Source organism: Miscanthus floridulus, chromosome 1, assembly GCF_019320115.1.
Source record: "Miscanthus floridulus cultivar M001 chromosome 1, ASM1932011v1, whole genome shotgun sequence".
NCBI lineage: Eukaryota > Viridiplantae > Streptophyta > Magnoliopsida > Poales > Poaceae > Miscanthus > Miscanthus floridulus.
In genome coordinates, this window is record NC_089580.1 from 56,265,486 (window position 1) to 56,289,657 (window position 24,172).

At 45.8% G+C, this 24,172-nt stretch overlaps 1 protein-coding gene and 1 long non-coding RNA gene across 2 annotated transcripts; both read right to left on the bottom strand.

The window, feature by feature from the left end:
• Positions 1 to 236: 236 nt before the first annotated feature.
• On the bottom strand, positions 237 to 8,085 carry LOC136523939 (cytochrome P450 89A2-like). Its single transcript, XM_066517468.1, has 3 exons — positions 8,013 to 8,085; positions 5,047 to 5,054; positions 237 to 1,908 (listed from the first exon to the last, which is right to left on the bottom strand). The coding sequence occupies exons 1-3, from the start codon at positions 8,068 to 8,070 to the stop codon at positions 436 to 438; spliced, it is 1,539 nt and encodes a 512-aa protein (XP_066373565.1). The 5' UTR covers positions 8,071 to 8,085; the 3' UTR covers positions 237 to 435.
• LOC136524026 (uncharacterized) lies at positions 5,513 to 8,009 on the bottom strand. Its single transcript, XR_010776172.1, has 2 exons — positions 7,681 to 8,009; positions 5,513 to 5,696 (listed from the first exon to the last, which is right to left on the bottom strand). It is a non-coding gene; the product is annotated as an uncharacterized lncRNA (long non-coding RNA).
• Positions 8,086 to 24,172: the final 16,087 nt, after the last annotated feature.

The following is a 24,172-nucleotide window of genomic DNA, read 5'->3' on the forward strand; positions in this document are numbered from 1 at the left end:
ATATGGTCTCTATCCAATTGGATCCCAAAAAAGTTCAGATCCTTATGAAAGAATCATTTGCTGCAGTGATGCCTAGCACGAAGGGTAGGAACAGCATGCTGAAGCTGGCTGAAAGGATGGCCAAAGGATACGAAATGATTGTGATCCAACTATTGGCATAGAAAGAAAATTCTAGAAAAAATTCAATTGCTAAAGAAGTGAACTTTGTTGTTTCAGTTGCGCATCAAAACCTAGAGTTATATTTTAATTATCTATCCTTCATTAAGACTTATTGATGTTCGAAACATTACCATTACAATATTTTTATATGCAACCGTATAACAAACACTTATGCATATGTTATCCTGGTATTATGTTTACCCGTTACAACGCACAGGTATTTACCTAGTATACGTCACAAAACAAGAAACCATACAATAGAACAGTAAAGTAGTTCTAGTTCAAGTGAGACCTCCTAGGCACAAGGCGCGGGCGTAGAGGCTTCTTCATGACGACAGTGAACTCATTCTTCTCGGCGAAGTCCAGCTCGCTGCCGGGCACCTCCTTCCACTCGTACTCCAGCACCATGTTGGCAACGAAGTACTCCAGGTGTAGCATGGCGATGCCAAGCCCCGCGCAGATCCTCCGGCCCACGCCGAATGGCATCATCCTGATCCCCTTGGTCCCCGTCACGTCCACGCCCTCGCCATCGCCGCCGGGGAGGAACCGCTCCGGCGAGAACTGCATCGGGTTCTTCCATTCCTGCTCGTCCCGGCCCATCTCAGCGACCATGAAGTTCACCGTTGTGCCCTTGGGGATCAGGTACCCACCGATTTCCATGTCTTCCGCCGCCTTGTGCGGCAGCACGAAGTGACCCGGCGGGTGCTTCCGGAGGGCCTCGAGGATCACCGCCTTGAGGTATGGCATCTTGTGGACGTCCTCCTCTGAGACCCCTTCCTTGTCGTCGTCCGTGGCGGCCTTGACCTCGTTGTGAAGCTTCTCCTGGATGGCTGTGTTTTTGACAAGCTCGGCCATGATCCACTGCAGCCCTGTGGACGTGGTGTCCGTACCGGCGTCGAGGAACTCTGAACATAGGATGCAAATCTCATCGTCGGTGAGCGGGCGATCACCGTCCTCTTCAAGCTTGATGTCGAGCAGGGTGTCCACGTACGAGTGCTCGAACGTGGTTTCCCTTTTCGGTTCGCCTCCCCGCTTCTTGTACTCCCGGCGCGCGTTGATAAGCGGAAGAAAGAGCTCCTTGACGCGCAGCCGCAGCGCCCGCGCTTTATCGAGCCGAGCGCGGAAGAGGTGCTTGGTGACGGCCGGGAAGAAGGCGAAGACCTGCATGTTCTTAGAGCGGTAGATGAGTCCCTCCCGCTGCACAGAAGCGATGGCGCGCACCGCGGGCTCGTCGAGGCGCTCGCCGAAGCACATGAGCACGAGGAGGCAGAACATGGCGTACTGGAACGTCTCCACGACGCGCGGCGGCGCGGCGTCGGGCCCGGGCTCCCCGAGCTTCTCGAGGAGCACGCGGCGCACCCACGCGCGGGCCGGCGCGAAGAGCTTCACCCGCGACGGGTGCAGCGTCTCGGCGACGAGGTTGCGGCGCAGGAGGCGCCACACGGGCCCGTAGCTGGCGCGGGTGATAGAGTTGTCGCTCTCGCCGATGAGCTTGACCGACGCGAGCGTCGGGCGGTCCGCCAGCGCGGCGCCGCGGTCGACGAGCGCCTCGTGCGCGATGCGGCGGTCCGCGACGAAGACAAAGAGGCGCGCCCCGATGCGGAGCGCCACGATGGGGCCGTACCGCTCGAAGAGGCGCCGTAGCAGGGGCTCGATCTCGGCGGGCGAGTTGGTGAGCCACACCACGCTGCCGAGCAGCGGCAGCGACGGTGGGCCCGGGGGGAGGCGGCGCCTGCCCCGCGCGCGGAGCTGGAAGAGGAGCGTGTTAACTTCTTTAGATCGTCTAGGTGCGGATCCAGTGGGGTGAGTTCTTTTCTATTTGGGATAATCAGTGACTTTGAGATTCAGAGGGAGTAGATAACAGAGAGAGAGGGAGATGTAGGATCATCTGACCATCGGAGGAGCTCCCTGCCTTCACTGGTTCGTTGGTGAAGCTCTGCACTAGGCAGCGACGGTCGGAGTAGCGGTGGAGACCGGCGGTGGTGGTGGAGGCAGTGGCGCTTCCCGCCGCTGGCAGTGCCACCCTCTGGATCGGATTAGGGTTAAGACAGTGGGGCTGTGGCGGCGGTGAACCTCGTACCGTGTGCCGTTTGCCCCACCTCCTCTTTATAGGCACTGTGCGACGGGGGCCCACTAGCCACGAGATGGCTGGACGTCCCCGATCAGGACGCGGTCAAGGGGTCCGTCTCGACCGTTGGGTCAAGACGGATGAGATCAATTCTAACATTCTCCCCCTTGATCTCAACTCATACTTTAACCTTAAACTTTGACTTTAATCCCTTTCGCTTTTATTTGTTCCATCACAGATTAGTGTATAGAGCATGCTTCATCGTCACGGTCAATCGCCGATAGACTTAACAGCTACAATACACATCTCTCTTCTGAAACAGATTCTTTAACTTTGGGCCCTTTATTGTCCGGAAAACATAGGCTATACCATAAACCCATGTCGACTGTGTGATCTCTAAACACACTGGGTGGTAAGCCTTTTGTATGCGGATCCGCAAGCACTTGCTTGTTACTTTTATGTTCAATATTTTTAGTATGATTCCGGACTTTCTCCTTCACAACGTACAACTTTATCGTCAATGTGTTTGGCAGCACACTTGACCCGTTGTTATAGGAGCGAACTACTTAAATGGTTATTGCTGTTGTATACCATTATCAATTCCGGGTGTAAGTTCTTTTAACCACTTCGCCTGTCCTTTAAGCCTCATATCAAGCTATACTGTGGGTATGCATCCTTGATGACACCACAACTGTTTCTTTGGAGCTTTTCCACAATAAAACTCCAACTACGAGTGTTAGCTACTATGTGGGTTTCACTAAACATCTCGCCAAAATTTAACATTTGTACCCACAACTATTTGAGAGTACTTATTCTTACTTACTCACCATGAGGCCTATAAATCTTTGCACAATTGCAAAACATTCTCAACTCCATTCCAGTGATCTATATCTGGATTGGACTTCTGCCAAAATATCCCGGATACATGAACTATGTCAGGGTAAGTTCTTGCTTATAAGCATTCATTAAGCTTCCAACAGCTGAAGCATATAGGACGTCCTTTTGATCGATCTCATATTCATTCTTGGAACACTGAAAGTTCCGAAAACTATTACCCTTTACTTTAGAAACAGGCGCAAGTTTACTCACATATATACTTTATTTCTTTAGAATCTTCTCTAAGTATACACTTGAGACAGTTCTAATACCCCTTTTCCTTTATCTCGGTAAGTTCCAATTCCTGGAACGAATGACGCTTTACCAAGATCATTCTCTTGAAACTTGAGGACAAGAACTGCTTCTTCTCCATCAGTAGATTAACACCACTACTAGCGAGTAAGGTGCTACCCACATGCAGGATTAGGAAAATAAATTTCCCATGTTTAAACTTTGCATAAATACAATTGTCCTCTACATTCTCTTTAAAAACCCAAACTTTCTTATTGTACTGTCGAACTTCAAGAACCACTGTCTTGAAGTTTGCTTTAATCCATAAATGGATTTCTTTAGGCAACATCTCTTTACGTTCTTTTCCTTCTACGACAAAACCTTTTGAGTTATGCCATGTAAACTTTTCCATACAAATCCCCGTTGAGGAATGTGTCTTTACATCCTTTTGATGTAACTATAAATCGTAATGTGCCACTAACACCATTATGATTCTAAAAGAATCATTGTATGCTCATTATAATCTATTCCTTCTCTTTGTGTAAATCATTTCACCACAAGTGACGCTTTATAGCTTTCAATATTCCCTTTTGATATCTTTCTATATTCCCTTTGGAGTCATCTTTGTCTTGTAGACCCATTACAGCCTACTGTTTTGGCTCCATTGGGAATTTCTTCTAAGTCCCAAACATCGTTGGTATTTATCGATTTCATTTCATCTTCCTTTACTTCTTGCCATTTAGATGAGTGAACGCTCTCTCATGGCTTTTCAAATGAGGTGGAATTATCCTCCATTTGAATTTCTTTCTTATTCTTTGAGACCTTCTGGGGCCTCGTGGCACTTCTTTCGTATGGGGCTATTGTTGCTCTTTATTGCCAAAAGGCAAATGTTCTATAGCCTCCCGTATCATAAGATTCTTGTTTACTTATTCATCTTCTTTAAGAGCTAACATCAGGTGTTGTATATGTCATACAACATCAACATGTATTAAGCAATTTGTTGCTCTAAACACTGTAGTGGATATGTAATCCCACTTCTATTCAAGCTTTAGTTATCTACATACCATGCTCCCCCAGATTACTCCATCTTCTGTAAAGATGGTGTATCTTCAAATTTCTTATTTTGGGTTTAATCTGCTAAAAACTCATACGGCGCATTTAGCACCGCCTTGATAACTCTGAACTCGTCCAGTATGAATACTAGCCGACTTTGCTATCTTCCCATCGGAACTATAAAAGGTCTAGGAATTTAGCTATTTCTTTACTTTAGGGGTATCATTATTATGATCGTCTTACTTTCTCAACGATCACAATCATCTTTTATAGATCACTTTTACCTTCAATGCGTAGTATGCATTGCATTATCTGAAGTATGGGAAAGTATCTTTCTTAATTGTCTTTCTTAATTAATCTTACATTTCTCCCCCTCGAAATGTGGTATGAACTTTTCTACCACAATTTCGAAACATTCAGAACTCTTGTGAATGAGGAAACTTTGATTACTTACTTCATCCACATGATTACATCATGCAAACAAAATTCGTATGGGAGTACATTTTTCTCATTACACTTCAAACTCAATATAGTCTATTATTAACAATACTTCTGCAAGTCATGCTTGCATATCATTCTTATCTTTTGGTTCACATGCAACTTTCTTTTGTTCTTAAACTCATTGAGTACTTAATGACTATGACACAATCAGAGTGTACGGTCAATACTATGATAGCATAAAAGCTACCTCAAAATTCTCTCCATGTGCGGGATACACTTAGAGCACATGAGTCATCACATCCTTCTCCCGCCATGCGGGATAAGTACTTCGCCAAATTCTCCCGCCATGCAGGATTGGTTAACATATGTACTATGCCAACTTTACCCCGCCATGCGGGTATTTTCTCAAACTTTTCCCGCCATGCGGGTACTATCATAAACTTTTTCCCGCCATGCGAGATATTCCTTTGAACGGACATAATTGCCAGTATTGGCTCGTGTTCAATCATCAAATTCAGAAATAAATCCGAATATTCTTTTAACACACATGTTTAATCCAATGTTAGTCAAATTAAGCATGTATATGACTTTTACAACTCTCATAAGTGAAACTGAAAATAAATTCTTCTCCACAGAGAGTACATAAAAGACATTTCTCAATGAAGACTCTCATTGATCTATCTCTTTTCTTGGATCAATATCCTAGAATTCTTTTCTTTTGAAGCCATTCTTTAAAGGGAACACAGTCCCTTAACCAATGACATTCTTTCATACATAACTTGCCCTTAGGCATTTCATCATCTGAGTCACAAGTACCCAGCTCATTTCTCTTTCTGCCTTCAAGAATGAAAGCATGGAGGTCTTTTGTCTGAAAAATATTCAACAATAATGCTCATTAAACTTTGAAAACTTTATGTTCTATTCTATATCACCGTTGGGCAGAAATAGAATAAAACATCATTCTTCTACATTAATTCCACATCACCGTTGGGCAGAAATGGAAATAACGTATAGAAATTCAATAATCTTGAAAACATAGTACTGCTCCTCAAAATTAAATTCTCCCGTTGGTTCGAATCTAATTAGAAGACAATCAACTTTATCGCAGCGGAAACATGAAAATACATTTCTCTAGTTTAAGAGCATTCCTTGATCTTTATCTTTTTTCTGAAAAATTGGTCACTTTGATGCAAAATTCATCAGAGATTTAAACTTTAAACATTAAACTCATAGAATTATAATATTGTTATCATCAACGTTGGTCAGAAAATAACAATACCATAATTCAACTTTAAACTTAAACTCATAAACTTATAATATTGTTATCATCAACGTTGGTCAGAAAATAACAATATTATAATTTATCTTAACTATCAACCGACTATTCCTCCAATTAAAATTTTCCAGCTGATTCTAATTTTAACTGGAGGATAAACTTTTCATCATTTACTGAATAACTATAACTGCTCTTCAAATTTGAAGACAATAAACCTTTAACTTTGCAGCGGAAACTTGACAAAATTTCTTTTCCTACTTTTCAGAAGCATTTTTACTTTATTCATCTGTTCTCTAAACAAATTATCACGTTGGATCAAATTTGAGTAGAGATAAAACATTTAAACTTAACTTTATTTATTCAAAATAGCTTCTGAAAAATAAAATAAAAAACCATGAGCTACCCTTCAATTCTATTCTTTTGGCCCACCTCAGAAAAGTGGCCTGCGGCCCATTTGCGCGTGGCTTTGCCGCGGCCCAGCTCTGTGTGCTCCGCGCTCGGCCCGTGGGCTAGCAGACGCGGCCCGCGGCTCAGCACCCAGCGCGCAACGCTCGCCCCCCCCCGCGCCCAGGCCGCAACCTGGGCCTGGGCCGGGAATTCGTCGCCCCGCCTGGGCCTCATTCAGCCCGGCGAATCGTGGCCATGCATTTTGATCGGACGGCCATGCGTGACTTCCGCGGGATCAAAACTCCGCCCGCCGGTCGCCCCTCCCCAAAACCCTAGCTCATTTCTGTCTTCCTTTCTCTCCCTCCGCTCTTCTCACGCCACCGGCAAGCCGCCGCAAGGGAGCTCGACGTATCGGTGCCAGGAAAAGGGAGCGTTCGGCGGGAGAGGATGGCGCCGCCGTGAGGCCCTTCGCCGGTGCACGCGTGCGGCTGCGCGCGGCCCCGTCGAATGGCCTTGCGACCGGCGCCCTTTTGGTTCGAGTTCGCGCGCGCGCGAGCACAAGACAGCAGCGGCGCGGCTCCCTGATCTGGACCGGCGGCGAGCTCGCATAGGAGATCGGCAGCGCCGTCGGGGCCTCTTTCTCCCCGCGCGATGGCGGTTGCGACGGCGACGAGAGAACCAGGTAGGTCCCTCCCCTCCGTCCATCTCTCTGTGTTCATTTAGGGTTAGGGTTAGGGTTACGGGTACCCCTCCCCTTTCTCTCTATTCTTTGCTTTTCCTGTCCCCAATCTAGATCTACGAACTAGACTGGGATTTTAGGGTTTCGATTCCTCTTTCTTGATCCATTCTTTCCCCGAGATCTGGTCGCGGGTTTAGGGTTCGGATCAAGCAGTCTTGAAGCCGAGCCCCTTCCGTCTTCACCCAGCTAGGGTTTAGGGTTCGATGAACCCTTTGTTTTCCTTTTCTTTCGATCCAAATCGGATCTAGCTCCGTTCTGTTCTTTTCTTTGCCCCGATCTGGATCCACATACGGCCATACTAAAACTGGCTCTGGTACCATTGTTAACTTCTTTAGATCGTCTAGGTGCGGATCCAGTGGGGTGAGTTCTTTTCTATTTGGGATAATCAGTGACTTTGAGATTCAGAGGGAGTAGATAACAGAGAGAGAGGGAGATGTAGGATCATCTGACCATCGGAGGAGCTCCCTGCCTTCACTGGTTCGTTGGTGAAGCTCTGCACTAGGCAGCGACGGTCGGAGTAGCGGTGGAGACCGGCGGTGGTGGTGGAGGCAGTGGCGCTTCCCGCCGCTGGCAGTGCCACCCTCTGGATCGGATTAGGGTTAGGACAGTGGGGCTGTGGCGGCGGTGAACCTCGTACCGTGTGCCGTTTGCCCCACCTCCTCTTTATAGGCACTGTGCGACGGGGGCCCACTAGCCACGAGATGGCTGGACGTCCCCGATCAGGACGCGGTCAAGGGGTCCGTCTCGACCGTTGGGTCAAGACGGATGAGATCAATTCTAACAGAGCGCGGCCGGGAGGAGGAGGAGGAGCACGCCAAGAAAGAGTCGCGTCGCGTCCATTGGTCGGTTCAGAGTGTACCGGCGGCCGGCGCTGGAGACGGTGTGGGTTTGGCCTGGTGTGGGTGGATGGAGGCGGATTGGAGGTGTCTATTTATACGGGAATTGGGGAGTGTTCCACGTGGGGGGTGATTAGCGGAAGAAAAATATTATGCGGCAGTGTCGCATACCAGGCTGCTGTGTAGGCTTTATCCTGTAGGTGGGCCTAGCATGTGCGGGTACGGAGCTTCGCACCGAGGGATCAGGACCGTGGATTACGACGAATCAACGGCAGGCGAGTGGTGCTGCACGGCGCCGCTGTACATCACGAGCTCATTGAATTTTTTTCCGTGATTAGCGGTGCTTGGGGTTTGGGAGGGACTATCGGAACAGCAACGGCCCTGCTCGCTTCAATTACTTGCGAACTACTTTAGCAGTATTTTTCAACGAACAAATAATATTTTTCTTTAGTGAAACGAACAGGGCCAACGGATTCTCATTTCTTCGTCAGCAAGTTGCAAGTACAGAATTGAGGGCCATTTGGATTTGGATCAAGCATCGCTGACGTCAAATGATGGATTGATAATACTTTTCATAGTAGTCCTTAATTCGTAGCATTGACTGGTAGAAGGTTCCATAGCTGATACCACAATCATAATAAAATGAAGTTAGGTGTTGCTCTATTAAACTTTTGATCATGATAAAATAGTACTACGATTGATACAACGATTTACACGAATGTATGAAGCAAACCATACCATCGTAGTATCAATCCGTGGCTAGTAGGTGACAATCGACAGTTGGAGACGCCTTGTTGGGCCTGTGATCCACTGTGCAGTAACTAGTATTCTTCATTGCCTCTAATCGAACCTCTATAGCACCTAAAACAGAAGCTGATAGGCCATAATCGGCAAACCTCGTGAAGACATATGGGTGACTCTGGAATCCTGAAAATCTCTCTGACCCTTTCGCTCTGCAGCCTTTAGTCACGGCCTCTGAATACAAAGTGTATGAATCTGTGCCTCGGGTCAATCCAAAGTGAAGAGTAGAACTTACGGACCCATGATGGAACATAGCGGCCAGTCTGTCCAAGAAGGTCTATCAACCCTGGTAGATATGATAGATGGGGACGAATCTGCTCGCCTACAGCTGCAACAAGTGACTCAATAGAGGAAACCCTCTGAGATCTGAATGCAACTCCATTGTTCAAATAGGCATTATAGAAATCCTCCTACAGCGGTGTATATAAGTGCTCTGAAGCACGCTCATCCCGCCTCGGCGGAAACCAGTCCTCAAACTGCATGAAACGGAGCTGCTGCACCTGCTTGGTTGTGGCTGCCCTCAGGTCAAGGTGAGTCACCGGAGGCGAACCCTGTGGTCTGGGAGGCAGACGAGAACCCTGTAACAGAACCGACCAATTATACGAGATTAAGTAAGGAAATCTTTCGCCGAAGCAGATAATTTAGCAAACTTAAGCCCGTATAACCCGGTAGTCCGTGAAACCACGAAGGATTTCAAACCAATCAACATACAAACCAAGATCGTACAAGTTTAGCAAGCACCGTCACATGTTACATAAAGTTCACAATAACAGTTGGATACATCGAAGTTTAGAACATAAAGTTATTACAACCCAAGTTCAAACTGAAATAGCGGAAGAAAATAGTTTTAAAGCCACACACACTTTTGGTTCAGATACAGTGCCAGTAGGTAGGCATCTCCAACAAAAGCATCAGATGAGAGATACGGAGTGACCATTGCCCTTGGTCCTAGTTGTCGCCCATCGCCGGGTACAGGCAGTTAATGCAGTAACCGTAGTATATTTGACCATCTGCAACAACAATGGGAACAACACCCTGAGTACGAGAAGGTACTCAGCGTTAACTTACCCGTCTCAAACCAAAATAAAGCGACACCAAGGATTATGCAAGGCTTTCTTTAGTGGGCTAGCTGACTCATTTGCGAAAAGCATAAGCTATCATAAAGAAACCATTTTAAGTACTTTGCATCATCTTTATTATGACCTATCCATCTAGGTAAGCACCTATACTATAGCAATCACTTGATTAACCAATAACATCCAGTTACCAACTTAGATTTAGCATATCCCATACCATCCAGATAACCATCAGTGTTCCATCATAATTACTACGATGCTGTAGCTCGAGTCAAGTGCTCACTATCTAGGAGCGATGGCGATTCGAATCGATTCCTAACCAGCTGGTGATTTATTCCTCACACAAACCACACTCACCAATCAAGTGAGCTACAGATCACTAATGACACTTTCCAAGTAGCCGTGGGATAACAGTCATGGACCGCACTACCCAGGGACCGCCTGACAGCCAGGACGCACCTTGGGCTCACTCTTCGTGTCCCCATCATACCCCCTTCAGCACCAGTCTACCAATCCGAGTTTATCCCGGCTCGAATAGTGTCACTAGCTTCGCGGTCGAAAGGTACTTTATTCGGCCAGCTAAATGTGAGGCATACGTTCAACATGACAAGAGGGACGAGCAACGATCGGTCCTTAATCGACACAGACGGAAAACTAACAGCACCCCAGAACCCTGTCTGGTTGCCTCCAACTTTTCCGTCCGGTCTCCAATTATCCATCACACATGCTTAATTCCAGGATATCATTCTTTCCATAGCTAAATTCTTCCGGTAACCACCTATAAATGTAGGTGACCAGAAATTACCGATCGCTACCGGTCTAAGCAAGGCTAAGCAGTTATTCGATCCCGACCTAACAGGGTAAAAAGGTAATAAGGTAGGCAAGGATAGTAATAAATGCATCAACGGTTTCAATCAACTCCTACAACTTAATGCAATAATATATAAAACTCATATATAGAAAGAATTGCTTTTATAAAGTAGGAGACTTAGAATGCTTCGGGGCTTGCCTCGTTCGAACGAACTAGGTTGATGATCCACGCACTCGGGCAAGTCCTCTCCTTGCTCCTCTTCCTCTGGGCACCTCCTGTGCCTGGATTTCTTGTGGATCTGTCCTGGTCTGCTCTTCCTGAACTGCTACTAGCAACTCCTCCTACGATCTTGTATGATGCAGATGTATAAGTGCTCATGCATAGGTGCATCGGAGAGATGACATGTAATGATCATGATGCATGGAATGTTGATGCATATGTTTAACTTTATTGGACATAGTAGAAGTAAAGCTCTTCTACAAGGTAGCCAACATCATCCAAGAACATGTACTACTATACTACTACTACAACCACTGTACTAACATGCCAAGTCACCACAGCAAGCTAAGATGCTTCAAAGATACACCAAAGCAAACATTATTAACTAAACATGCATTAAAAAGGTTAATTCAACCCTAATTGAAACTAGGTTTGAACAACAAACACCTATTTTGGTAGCACAGAAAAATCTGAGAAAATTATAGTAGCATAGTACTACTCTAAGTAGACTACCATAAAATTTTCATGGCATTTGGATAAGTAAAATAGCCTACACAAAAATGACAAGCTATGGTTGATAATTAAGCATGAAATACTTTGTACTATGAAAAGTGTCAAACAACAAATTTGGTATTTTTCCCATGATTTACATAGCATACAATCACTGTACAAAAGTTTCACCTACATGTTTTATTCATATTTTTGGCTCTAGCAATTTTACAAGAAATAGCAAATAATGCACCTAAATCACATAGCCATATTTTTCTACAGAACAAGCATGGCATATCTTTTTCACAGAAAGTACATCTCAAGAATAGATCAACCAAATTGGAATAATATTTTTCTGATGTATATTCTATTTATTAAGTATTTTCCAAGAAAACAACAATTACAAGAATTAACTAAAGCCCTATATAAATGTATCCCAAAACTATCATGCAACATTTTTATATTGTAGATCTACTTCTAAGAAACACAACAAAATTGGTATCACTCAATTTGGAGCTAAAATGAGCAAACTATGGATTTTTGAAGCCTTTACAACATTTTTTGGAAATCATTTCTTAAAAACCCTTTTTGAAAACCGAGGCATAAATGCTAGATCCACCCGGATCTCTACCTAGGCTTGCACCCCTGCGGCTGACAGTGGCCCCTAAGGCCGATTGGGCCCCACCTGTCAGTCGAACAAAAACCAGAGGAGATCACCGGCGGCGAGAGCTCGCCGACGGTGAGGTCTCCAGTCAGCTAAGGTGACCAGCATGCTCCCCACCCTCGCGCGAACCCAACGGTGCCCGTGGCATGGGCCAAGGAGCTTGGGAAGCCGACCGCTGCCGTGCATGGCGGAGCGGCGGCGCGGGTCGTCGCCGGTGGGGCGTCCTCGGCCATGGCACAGTGAGTGGAGGCGCTCGGGAGCCTCAGTGACGCGGTGTGGTGCTCGTGCACGAGAAAAGAGAGCGGGATGCGAAGCGGAGAGGAGATGTCCACGGAGCCGAGCACTCCGGCGAGGAGGAGCTCACTCCGGTGAGTGATTCACGGCCGGTGAAAGCTTACCAAGGCGAACCGACGCGAGCACCAGCTGCGCGACGGCAAAGCGAAGCAACGGCGAAGACGGAGCTAGCTCTAGCGAACTGGAGCGGCCGGAACGGCTAACTCCGCGAAGCGCTGGTGCGGGCGGTGGCGGAGGCGAGCGCGTGCGCGTGCTCTGCTGCTGGTGCGTGAGAGGAAAATGGGAGAGAGCGTAGGGGAGTCAGTCGCGCGTGCGGAGGTATAGGCGAGCGCGTGGGGCGCGGGGGCCACCGGGACGGCCAGGTGCCGCCATCGTCGGCGCATGGCGACCACGTGGCGGCGGCCGTCTACCGCGGTCAGGATGTAGGCGCGCGGGCGGGGGCACGGGCAGGCCAGGCCGGCTTCGCTAGCTGGGCCAGAAGCGGAGCGGCCGCCCAACTAAGGTAAGAACTGTTTTTCATTTTCTTTTCTTTCCCAAATTCATTCAAATGAAATTTTAAAACCTTTTCAAAGCAATTTCAAAAGTTGGACCCAAAATAGAAGTTGCTCAGAAAAATGTACTCTACAACTTTGCCAAAAAGCGTAAGGCCAAAATCCAATTAGATTTTGAACTATAGATTTAAAGTTAATTTAAACAAAAAACCCTATTTTAGAAGATTATTTTTAAAAGCAAAATTTGAGAAAACTTTGAATATACACCTTGCTCCAAATTGCATCCTAATTACTTCTAAGTGGTCTAAGTGATCAACCAAGGTACACACATGGCAAAACAAACATAGCATCCAATCTATTAAAACAAAACTATGCAACATACATGTTTCATTAGTATGTTTCAATTCTATATTTCATGTCATGCGTATGAATGCATAATAATGATTATGCTCATGGTTTGCAAAATGTTAATGCATGCTTAACATCGAGGTGTTACAGCCCTCCCCCTTATAAGAATCCCGTCCCGAGATTTTGAGTTACGAACCATTTGTTATAAAAATCCTTATAAGCGTTTTGCAGATATTCTCCTGTTTCCCACGTCGCATCACCATCATCGTGATGACTCCATTGTATCTTATATGTTCTCACCACTTTATTCCGAGTGACTCGGTCCTTAGTGTCCAAAACTCGAACCGGTTGCTCACGGTATTCCAAGTCTGATTTGATCCGAATGCCCTGAGGTTCTATTCTCTCTTTCAGAACACGCAAGCACTTCTTCAACTGTGATACATGGAAGACTAGAAAGATCGAACCCATCGCTTCTGGTAACTGTAACTTATAAGCCACGGGACCCTTCTTCTCTATGATTTTGTATGGTCCTACAAACCTAGTAGCAAGTTTCTTCTTGATTCCAAACCGTTTCTTCTTCATTGGGGTAACTTTCAAATAGACATAGTCACCAACTTGAAATTATAGCGGTTTTCCTTCTCTTATCTGCATAACTCTTCTGGCGTGACTGTGCCGCTTTCATGTTTTGTTGGATAATACAGACCTTTTTCTCAGCCTCGTCAACAAAATCGATTCCGTAAAACTTTCTCTCTCCAGGCTCAACCCAATTCAATGGTGTCCTATATTTCTTGCCATACAATGGTTCAAATGGAGCCATCTTGATACTCTCTTGGTAACTGTTGTTGTAAGCGAACTCTACCAAAGGTAACCATGATTCCCATGAACCCCTAGACAATAACACACAAGCTCTAAGCATATCTTCAAGAACAACATTAACTTGCTCTGTCTGCCCATCTGTCTGTGGGTGGTAAGCTGTACTACGAACCAAGCTAGTACCCAAACCTTTATGAAGATGCTCCAAAAAATGAGCGGTAAACTGTGACCCACGGTTAGACACGATAGTCTTTGGTATACCATGTAATCGGACAATCTCTGCAATGTACTTCTCAGCATACTGAGGGGGTCGAAAAGCGTTCTTGACTGGTAAAAAGTGAGTTGATTTGGTAAGGCGATCTACAATCACCCAAATCGAATCATTCCCCTTTGGTGTGGTGGGAAGACCAGTGATAAAAATCCATACTTATATCATCCCATTCCCAATCTGGTACTGACAAAGGTTGCAACATTCCTGCGGGTCTCATGTGAAGAGCTTTCACTCTACAACACATGTCGCAACGAGCAACATACGCTGCAATCTCCTTCTTCATCTTCGTCCACCAATAACGAGGGTCTCAATTCTTGGTACATTTTGCTACTTCCAGGATGGATAGACAACTTAGAGTGATGAGCTTCATCCATCAATTTGTTCTTGAGCTCTCGATCTTTAGGTACTACCAGACGGTCCTTAAACCATAACACTCCTTGTTCATCCACTCTAAAGTGCTTGGTTAGTTCTTTCTTCATTTTCTCCTTGATATGGAATATTCCCTTATCTGTTTTTTGACCCTCAATGATCTTGCTCTCCAAGGTACAACTAACCTGGATATTATGCAACACAGCAGGATGCAACAAATTGAACCCATCTTCAAACAACGGTTGCACAGCAAGAGAATGTGACTTCCTACTTAAGGCATCTGCTACTACATTTGCCTTTCCCGGATGATAGTGCACATTCAGATTATAATCCTTTATCAGCTCTAACCATCTTCTCTGTCGCATATTCAACTCAGACTGAGTAAATATGTACTTGAGACTCTTATGATCTGTAAAGATATTGCATACATTCCCAAGTAAGTAGTGTCTCCAAATCTTTAGAGCATGCACAACGGCCGCAAGCTCTAAATCATGCGTAGGATAGTTAACCTCATGCTTCCTCAACTGACATGAGGCATAAGCAATGACCCTTCCATCTTGCATCAGAACACATCCTAAACCATTTTTGATGCATCGCAAAACACATCAAACGACTTCTCTATATCCGGTTGCGCCAGAACAGGAGCAGTGGTTAGCAAATTCCGCAAGGTGCAGAAAGCTGCCTCACACTCCTCTGTCCAAACGAACTTATGATCCTTCTGTAGCAAACTTATCATTGGCTTGGCAATCTTTGAGAAGTCCGGTATAAAACAACGATAGTAACCGGCTAATTCAAGAAAACTCCGAACCTCATGAACTGTGCTTGGTGCCTTCCAATCCATAACCTCTTGTACCTTACTAGGATCCACTGAGATTCCATTCTCAAATAACACATGACCGAGAAAAGGAACTGTCTTCAGCCAGAACTCACATTTACTAAACTTAGCATACAGCTGGTGATCTATAAGTCTAGTCAAGACAATTCTTAGATGCTCTGCATAATCCTATTCATTCTCTAGGTATACTAGAATGTCATCAATGAACACAATCATGAACTTATCCAACTCTGGCATAAAGACCAAATTCATCAGATACATAAAGTATGCAAGAGCATTTGTCAAACCAAAGGACATGACAAGATACTCGTACAAACCATATCTGGTGGAGAACGTGGTCTTGGGTATATCTTGTGGTCTAATCTTGATCTGATGGTACCCTGATCTCAAATCTATCTTGGAGAACACCTTGGCTTTTGATAATTGATCAAACAAGATATCAATCCGAGGTAGAGGACACTTGTTTTTAATTGTCACCACATTCAGTGGCCGGTAGTCCACGCACATCCGTAAGGAGTTATCCTTCTTCTTCTTCACGAATAGTGCGGGACATCCCCATTCTGATGAACTTGGATGAATTAAACCCTTAGTCAACAGATCTTGGTGCCTTGATTCAGTGCTAGAAATTCTCCAAACTTCATTTTTGTCAAAGCAGGTGGAATGTAAACTCCACAAAAAGCCTCAGTGAATTCCCTCCAAGTAATGTGGGCATTAGGGGGAAAAGTGGTGCGGTGGTGCTTCCACCACATTCCTGCAGGGCCTTGTAGCTGATGAGTTGGATACTTAGTCTTCAACACTTCTGTCATCCTTAGAACACGAAACTTATCTTCCATAGTGTTTATCCACTCTTCTGCATCCAATGGCTCTGCCACTTCTTTGAAAATTGGTGGTCTGGTGTCCATAAAGTCCTTGAAACTACTATACTGATTCGCTTCATGCCCACCTGGGTTTAACCCACGGCGGGAGTTGTCAGCAATGTGGCGCAATGCAGCTTCCATGTTCTGCTGCATGCCCTCCATGTTGCATTGACTTCCAAGGAACTATGCGAAGAACTGTTCCGCGGTGTACGGTAGAGGAGGAGGTTGTGGTGGATCACGGTTCTCATTCCCAGTGGCACTGCCACCTGCCTTAGCAGCGTCATACACGGTACGGTGAGTGTTCGGCATCTGCATATTTTAGCAACAGTAATTATTAGGTGATGTTGTAGAAATTGCAGGTGAATGAAAAATTATGCCGTACTGAATTCACTGGAGAGAATAAATTCATACAATAAAACAGGGGCACAATAAGTCATTCCAATTAACACAACATCACTAATTAGATTACTTAAGCGCACACATCGCGTCCATTACAACCAAATTGCCAGCATACATACACTGGACTTTTGACGTTCAGATATCGCCACAAACACATCCAAGTTTTCCAACGTTACCTCAAGGTCTTAGTCTTTCTACTCATTATTACATGCCAGACATGCCAACCATGCAAAAGGTCATCGCAAACGAAACCCTAGTAGCTAGCGCAACAACTACTAGCCTACTCATCATGGTCGCTGTCTAAGTCGGAGATGTCGACATTGTCACTATCCACATCATCGTTGTCATCATCAGCTGGTGCCTTAGGCTCTTCGGGATCCTCGTCCTCATCTAGATCCATCTCTGCTACTCCAGGAGGAACGTAAGGGTGGAGCTGGTTATTCAGCTGATGAACCTCCTCATGTAGGTTGTCGTTGTACTCTTCTGCATTGGCCAGCTGCTGCTCCAGCTCAACCTGTCGAGCTCTCAGAACATCTTCTGCAGACCAGGCTTCATTCCTCCGGTGGAGCACATGGATCAACATGCGCTTAGCATTCCTGTTGGTGGTGGTCAGACGCTCAACCTGCTCTCTCAGTGCACGTACATCTCCCTCATAGACTCCAGTCCTCTGGGTCACCTGATCCCTCTGATGAGTCAACTGAGCCATCTCTGCATTGAGCCTCTCAATCTCGACGTTGTGATCCCTCTGACGCTGAAGTCGGTCATCACGGGCCTAACCAAGAGCACCAGACACACGTCTCAGGCTACCTTCTACTCCATCGAAAGCCTTCATCACTGTGAACATGGCGCTCATAGCAGGGTTATCACTGTTCTGTCCTTCTGCTGCACCAATCTCCAGAGATCTTCCTCTTGCTTGCTACCATGAGTCAGTGGAGGGGTTGCCCCTCAGAAAGACTCCAACTATAGCGGCTGCCAACTCCTGAGGAAAACGATCCATGATATCCCTTAGTATCCCAAAGGCTGCCCTGTCAGCTACTTCTTTAGCGGTCCTGCCAGTTGACTCATAACGCCAACCAGTCCACTCAGAACCGTCACCTCGGGGATGAACAACGGCGTCCACAGTAACCAAGAGACCTTCCCCCAACTGCTCATTTGTCCAAAAATAGCGGGGCTCCATTTCATCAGGATAGCCTACATAGCTGAGCACTCTCCACAAGAGTGTAGGCATCCTAAACTCTCCAAGAAATGTGTGGTGCTAACGGGTACGTGGAGCAAGCTGATGACGGGGAGCTCTGCCTCTGGTGGACTTGCGAGCGGTCTACTTTGTGCGTGCCATCTGTAGCAATTTTTTTTACCCACGTGAGAACAAGGTTAAGTTATCATTTTTTATCAAAATGAGATAATCAACTTATAAGGGGAGGAACAATGCCATGAATGATATGTAACAACATGATGCATGCACGTTCCATACGTTCTCACAAACTTAGGAAAAATAACAATTGCTAGTGGCATAGACGGTGGCATACAACGGTCTCTCATAATCATAGCTAATACGTACTACATGATAGCGCTGTTATGTACCTATGAAAGATCCACTTCAGCCCAAACCCTGACAGTATGAAAAATATGCACGAAAGCAGTAAAGTAATCTACTCGCTCTACACGCATCCCCAGATACATGTACAATGGTAGCAACTACCCGAACCATCGTCCTATCGACAGCATCGTCACCACAGGACGGAATTCCCCACACATTGGATACCTTCATACAAACACGCGTATGGCATGTAAATAATCCAGCATCATATAAGCACTTCCCTAGATCGGCAGTGTATCCGATCATGCTCTCACAACTCTCACTTACCGAGGCGTAGAGGCAATGGATCCATACATTACCACTCAAGTGAATGGCACTCATACAATAGCACGCCGTATGAGCAACGAAATAGAAATATGATGCAAAGACCCCCCAAGTCAGTACTTAAATAAGCCACCTAGAGTCCTTAACTGGGCATACATGATATGACCACAGGCACACTATTAAGTTTTAAAACTCAGTTTTAAACACAATTTTGGTTTTAAATACTCATGGGAATAGTAACCTGCTAAACCTTGCTCTGATACCAGCTGTAACAGAACCGACCAATTATACGAGATTAAGTAAGGAAATCTTCCGCCGAAGCAGATAATTTAGCAAACTTAAGCCCGTATAACCCGGTAGTCCATGAAACCACGAAGGATTTCAAACCAATCAACATACAAACTAAGATCGTACAAGTTTAGCAAGCACTGTCACATGTTACATAAAGTTCGCAATGATAGTTGGATACATCGGAGTTTAGAACATAAAGTTATTACAACCCAAGTTCAAACTGAAATAGCGGAAGCAAATAGTTTTAAAGCCACACACACACTTTTGGTTCAGATACAGTGCCAGTAGGTAGGCATCTCCAACAAAAGCATCAAATGAGAGATACGGAGTGACCATTGCCCTTGGTCCTAGTTGTCGCCCATCGCCGGGTACAGGCAGTTAATGCAATAACCGTAGTACATTTGACCATCTACAACAACAATGGGAACAACGCCCTGAGTACGAGAAGGTACTCAGCTAGACTTACCCATCTTAAACCAAAATAAAGCGACACCAAGGATTATGCAAGGCTTTCTTTAGTGGGCTAGCTGACTCATTTGCAAAAAGCATAAGCTATCATGAAGAAACCATTTTAAGTACTTTGCATCATCTTTATTATGACCTATCCATCTAGGTAAGCACCTATACTATAGCAATCACTTGATTAACCAATAACATCTAGTTACCAACTTAGATTTAGCATATCCCATACCATCCAGATAACCATCAGTGTTCCATCATAATTACTACGATGCTGTAGCTTGAGTCAAGTGCTCACTATCTAGGAGCGACGGCGATTCGAATCGATTCCTAACCAGCTGGTGATTTATTCCTCACACAAACCACACTCACCGATCAAGTGAGCTACAGATCACTAATGACACTTTCCAAGTAGCCGCGGGATAACAGTCATGGACCGCACTACCCAGGGACCACCCGACAGCCAGGACACACCTTGGGCTCACTCTTCACGTCCCCATCATACCCCCTTCAGCACCAGTCTGCCAATCCAAGTTTATCCCAGCTCGAATAGTGTCACTAGCTTCGCGGTCGAAATGTACTTTATTCGGCCAGCTAAATGTGAGGCATACGTTCAACATGACAAGAGGGACGAGCAATGATCGGTCATTAATCGACACAGACGGAAAACTAACAGCACCCTAGAACCCTGTCTGGTGGCCTCTAACTTTTCTGTCCGGTCTCCAATTATCCATCACACATGGTTAATTCTAGGATATCATTCTTTCCATAGCTAAATTCTTCTGATAACCACCTATAAATGTAGGTGACCGGAAATCACTGATCACTACCGGTCTAAGTAAGGCTAAGTAGTTATTCGATCCCGACCTAACAGGGTAAAAAGGTAATAAGGTAGGCAAGGATAGTAATAAATGCATCAACGGTTTCAATTAACTCCTACAACTTAATGCAACAATATATAAACTCATAAATAGAAAGAATTGCTTTTATAAAGTAGGAGACTTAGAATGCTCCGGGGCTTGCCTCATTCGAACAAACTAGGTTGATGATCCACGCACTCGGGCAAGTCCTCTCCTTGCTCCTCTTCCTCTGGCACCTCCTGTGCCTGGATTTCTTGTGGATCTGTCCCGGTCTGCTCTTCCTGAACTGCTACTAGCAACTCCTCCTACGATCCTGTATGATGCAGATGTATAAGTGCTCATGCATAGGTGCATCAAAGAGATGACATGTAATGATCATGATGCATGGAATGTAGATGAACATGTTTAACTTTATTGGACATAGTAGAAGTAAAGCTCTTCTACAAGGTAGCCAACATCATCCAAGAACATGTACTACTATACTACTACTACAACCACTATACTAACATGCCAAGTCACCACAGCAAACTAAGATGCTTCAAAGATACACCAAAGCAAACATTATTGACTAAACATGCATTAAAAAGGTTAATTAAACCCTAATTGAAACTAGGTTTGAACAACAACACCTATTTTGGTAGCACAGAAAAATCTGAGAAAATTATAGTAGCATAGTACTACTCTAAGTAGACTACCATAAAATTTTCATGGCATTTGGATAAGTAAAATAGCCTACACAAAAATGACAAGCTATGGTTGATAATTAAGCATGAAAATACTTTGTACTATGAAAAGTGTCAAACAACAGATTTGGTATTTTTCCCATGATTTACATAGCATACAATCACTGTACAAAAGTTTCACCTACATGTTTTATTCATATTTTTGGCTCTAGCAATTTTACAAGAAATAGCAAATAAATGCACCTAAATCACATAGCCATATTTTTCTACAGAACAAGCATGGCATATATTTTCACAGAAAGTACATCTCAAGAATAGATCAACCAAATTGGAATAATATTTTTCTGATGTATATTCTATTTATTAAGCATTTTCCAAGAAAACAACAATTACAAGAATTAACTAAAGCCCTATATAAATGTATCCCAAAACTATCATGCAACATTTTTATATTGTAGATCTACTTCTAAGAAACACAACAAAATTGGTCTCACTCGATTTGGAGCTAAAATGAGCAAACTATGGATTTTTGAAGCCTTTACAACATTTTCTGGAAATCATTTCTTAAAACCCCTTTTTGAAAATCGAGGCATAAACGCTAGATCCACCCGGATCTCTACCCAGGCTTGCACCCATGCGGCTGACAGTGGCCCCTAAGGCCGACTAGGCCCCACCCGTCAGTCGAACAGAAACCAGAGGAGATCATCGGCGGCGAGAGCTCGCCGACGGTGACGTCTCTGGTCAGCTAAGGTGACCAGCGTGCTCCCCACCCTCGCGCGAACCCAACGGTGCCCGTGGCATGGGCCAAGGAGTTCAGGAAGCCGGCCGCTGCCGTGCATGGCAGAGCGGCGGTGCGGGTCATCGCCGGTGGGGCGTCCCCAGCCACGGCACGGTGAGTGGAGGCGCTCGGGAGCCTCAGTGACGCGGTGTGGTGCTCGTGCGCGAGAAAAGAGAGCGGGATGCGAAGCGGAGAGGAGATGTCCATGGAGCAGAGCACTCTGGCGAGGAGGAGCTCACTCCGGTGAGAGATTCACGGCTGGTGAAAGCTTACCAAGGCGTACCGACACGAGCACCAGCTGCGCGATGGCAAAGCGAAGCAATGGTGAAGACGGAGCTAGCTCTAGCGAACTAGAGCGGCCGGAACGGCTAACTCCGGCGAGGTGCTGGTGCGGGCGGTGGTGGAGGCGAGCGCGTGTGCATGCTCTGCTGCTGGCGTGTGAGAGGAAAATGGGAGAGAGTGCAGGGGAGTCAGTCGCGCGTGCGGAGGTATAGGCGAGCACGTGGGGCGCGGGGGCCACCGGGACGGCCAGGTGCCGCCGTCGCCGGCGCATGGCGACCACACGGCGGTGGGCGTCTGCCGCGGTCAGGACGCAGGCGCATGGGCGGGAGCGTGGGCGAGTGCGTGGGCGGGCCAGGCTAGCTTCCCTAGTTGGGCCAGAAGCAGAGCGGCGGCCCAACTAAGGTAAGAACTGTTTTTCATTTTCTTTTCTTTCCCAAATTCATTCAAATGAAATTTTAAACCTTTTCAAAGAAGTTTCAAAATTTGGACCCAAAATAGAAGTTGCTCAGAAAAATGTACTCTACAACTTTGCCAAAAAGAGTAAGGCCAAAATCTAATGAGATTTCGAACTATAGATTTAAAGTTAATTTAAATCAAAAACCCTATTTTAGAAGATTGTTTTTAAAAGCAAAATTGGAGAAAACTTTGAATATACACCTTGCTCCAAATTGCATCCTAATTACTTCTAAGTGGTCTAAGTGATCAACCAAGGTACACATATGGCAAAACAAACATAGCATCCAATCTATTAAAACAAAACTATGCAACATACATGTTTCATTAGTATGTTTCAATTCTGTATTTCATGTCATGCGTATGAATGCATAATAATGATTATGCTCATGATTTGCAAAATGTTAATGCATGCTTAACACTGAGGTGTTACAAACCCCTCCTCTGTGTCTCAGGCCTCGGTGACACCTGAGTGCATGTACGACCAGAGTGTCGAAGCTATGGCTGAGGTGCCTACTCTGTCTCCTCGGTCTGGTCTGCCTGCTGAGTATCCTCTGACTGCTCTGCTGGTTTTGTCTGCTGCTCAATGGTCTCCTCCTGAGGCTGACTCTCCTCTAAAGCAACACGTCATCCTCCAAGCATGATAGTCCCAGCTGGACTACCATGATGACTCTCAACCCTCTCAATGGTGACCCTCTGGGCTAGAGATACCTGATCTGCAATACGGACACCACTCCAAGCTCCTCCTCTCTCTACATGCTCTACGGCGGCTACCACTGCTGCTCTCTCAGTGTCAGTATCTGCAAACTTACGCTTCTTCATCGTAGTCTTCTTCGCCTTGCCTTTCTCCTGAGCAGATAGGCGGGGCGGAGGCCTCGGATCCTCATCACCGGGACCACCTCCGGCATTTTTGACTCATGCCATTGCTGGAGCTGAAGAGAACTACTGCCACGGACAAGAATCAACTGTCAACTGACACTCATGAGGCTTGTCCTCGATCCGTACTCACAGGCTTGGCCCTGAGTTCACTGACAACTGTAAAGACAACCACAAAAGCACCGACTCGCTACACGATAGAATAGATAGGATATATAAATAATCATAATATACATCTAGAGATGCGAAACCCTAAGAAGCAAGCAGTAGATACGAAATTGAAAGAGATGGCTTGCTACCTGACGAACCGACGATCGAAGAGCAAAGGAACGAATCATGGGGCAACACCAGAATACACCTAGGGTTAGGGTTTGTGATGTGGTGTCCGAGAAGACACAGAGGCAGTGGCTAGGTCAAATCGGCGCGGCTAGGGCACGATGAGGCAATGGATGGCGCTGGATAGGTCACAGCGGGAATGGAGCCTTAGGCGACGGCGCTGGTGTGCTGTTTGCGGCAAGGGAGGCTCGGGCACGACGCGAGCAGTGCATGGTGGCACGGCTGTGGGCAGGCGACGTGGGCAGGCGACGCGAGCAGTGCGCGGTGGAAGAGGCGTGGCTAGGGCATGGGCGTGCGGCGTGGGCATGGATTGCTGCGACGGTGAAGTCGGTGCAGGTGCGGGCGATGCAAGGTCAAATCGGCGTACAGAGATTAGGTATATATGGTGGCCCCCATGTCGGATAAGAAAAGGAAAGGAGTAGAGTACTGGATTCGCACGATTTCCACTAACTGAATGCTGCCACCCGGTGTTCGGTCAACAACAAAGAGG